Source organism: Nestor notabilis, unplaced genomic scaffold, assembly GCF_000696875.1.
Source record: "Nestor notabilis isolate BGI_N333 unplaced genomic scaffold, ASM69687v1 scaffold17594, whole genome shotgun sequence".
In the NCBI taxonomy this organism is placed as follows: Eukaryota; Metazoa; Chordata; class Aves; order Psittaciformes; family Psittacidae; genus Nestor; species Nestor notabilis.
In genome coordinates, this window is record NW_009927110.1 from 7,997 (window position 1) to 8,404 (window position 408).

Consider the following 408-nt stretch of genomic DNA (forward strand, 5'->3'; position numbering starts at 1 on the left):
TGCCTTGTTTAGCCTCTTCCCTCCAGCACCTTGGGCAACCAGAGCATCAACTGCTCCCTCATCCCTGCAAAGGGATTTCACCAGCTCACGCTTCCCACCCGCCCCTGCAAACCACCCACATCCCAGTCTCACTGGGGAGCCATCCCCTCCTGGCTCCATCCCTACCTGCTCCGGTTGGGGATGATGCCCCTGTCCTGCTCCTGCAGGTCCCTGCCCATGCGCACTGCCAGCCAGCTCCCCAGCCGGCCCCGGTACATTGTGTCCAGCACGTGGAACACGTCCCCACGGACGAAGCTGAGCCCTGATGGAGTGTCCTTCTCAAAGTCAAAGTGTGTCCGGATGTAGAATGAGTCACCCACATTGGAGGAGATCACCTTCCTGTAAACTGGAGCCCAGGGTGAGAGGGAC

At 60.3% G+C, this 408-nt stretch overlaps 1 protein-coding gene across 1 annotated transcript in view; it reads right to left on the reverse strand.

Annotated features, from left to right (window-relative positions):
- Positions 1-408, reverse strand: part of TJP3 (tight junction protein 3) — a 7,363-nt gene that overhangs the window by 2,713 nt on the left and 4,242 nt on the right. Inside the window, 1 exon segment of the mRNA XM_010013913.1 lies at positions 166-385. Within this exon segment, the coding sequence (XP_010012215.1) occupies positions 166-385 (220 nt within the window).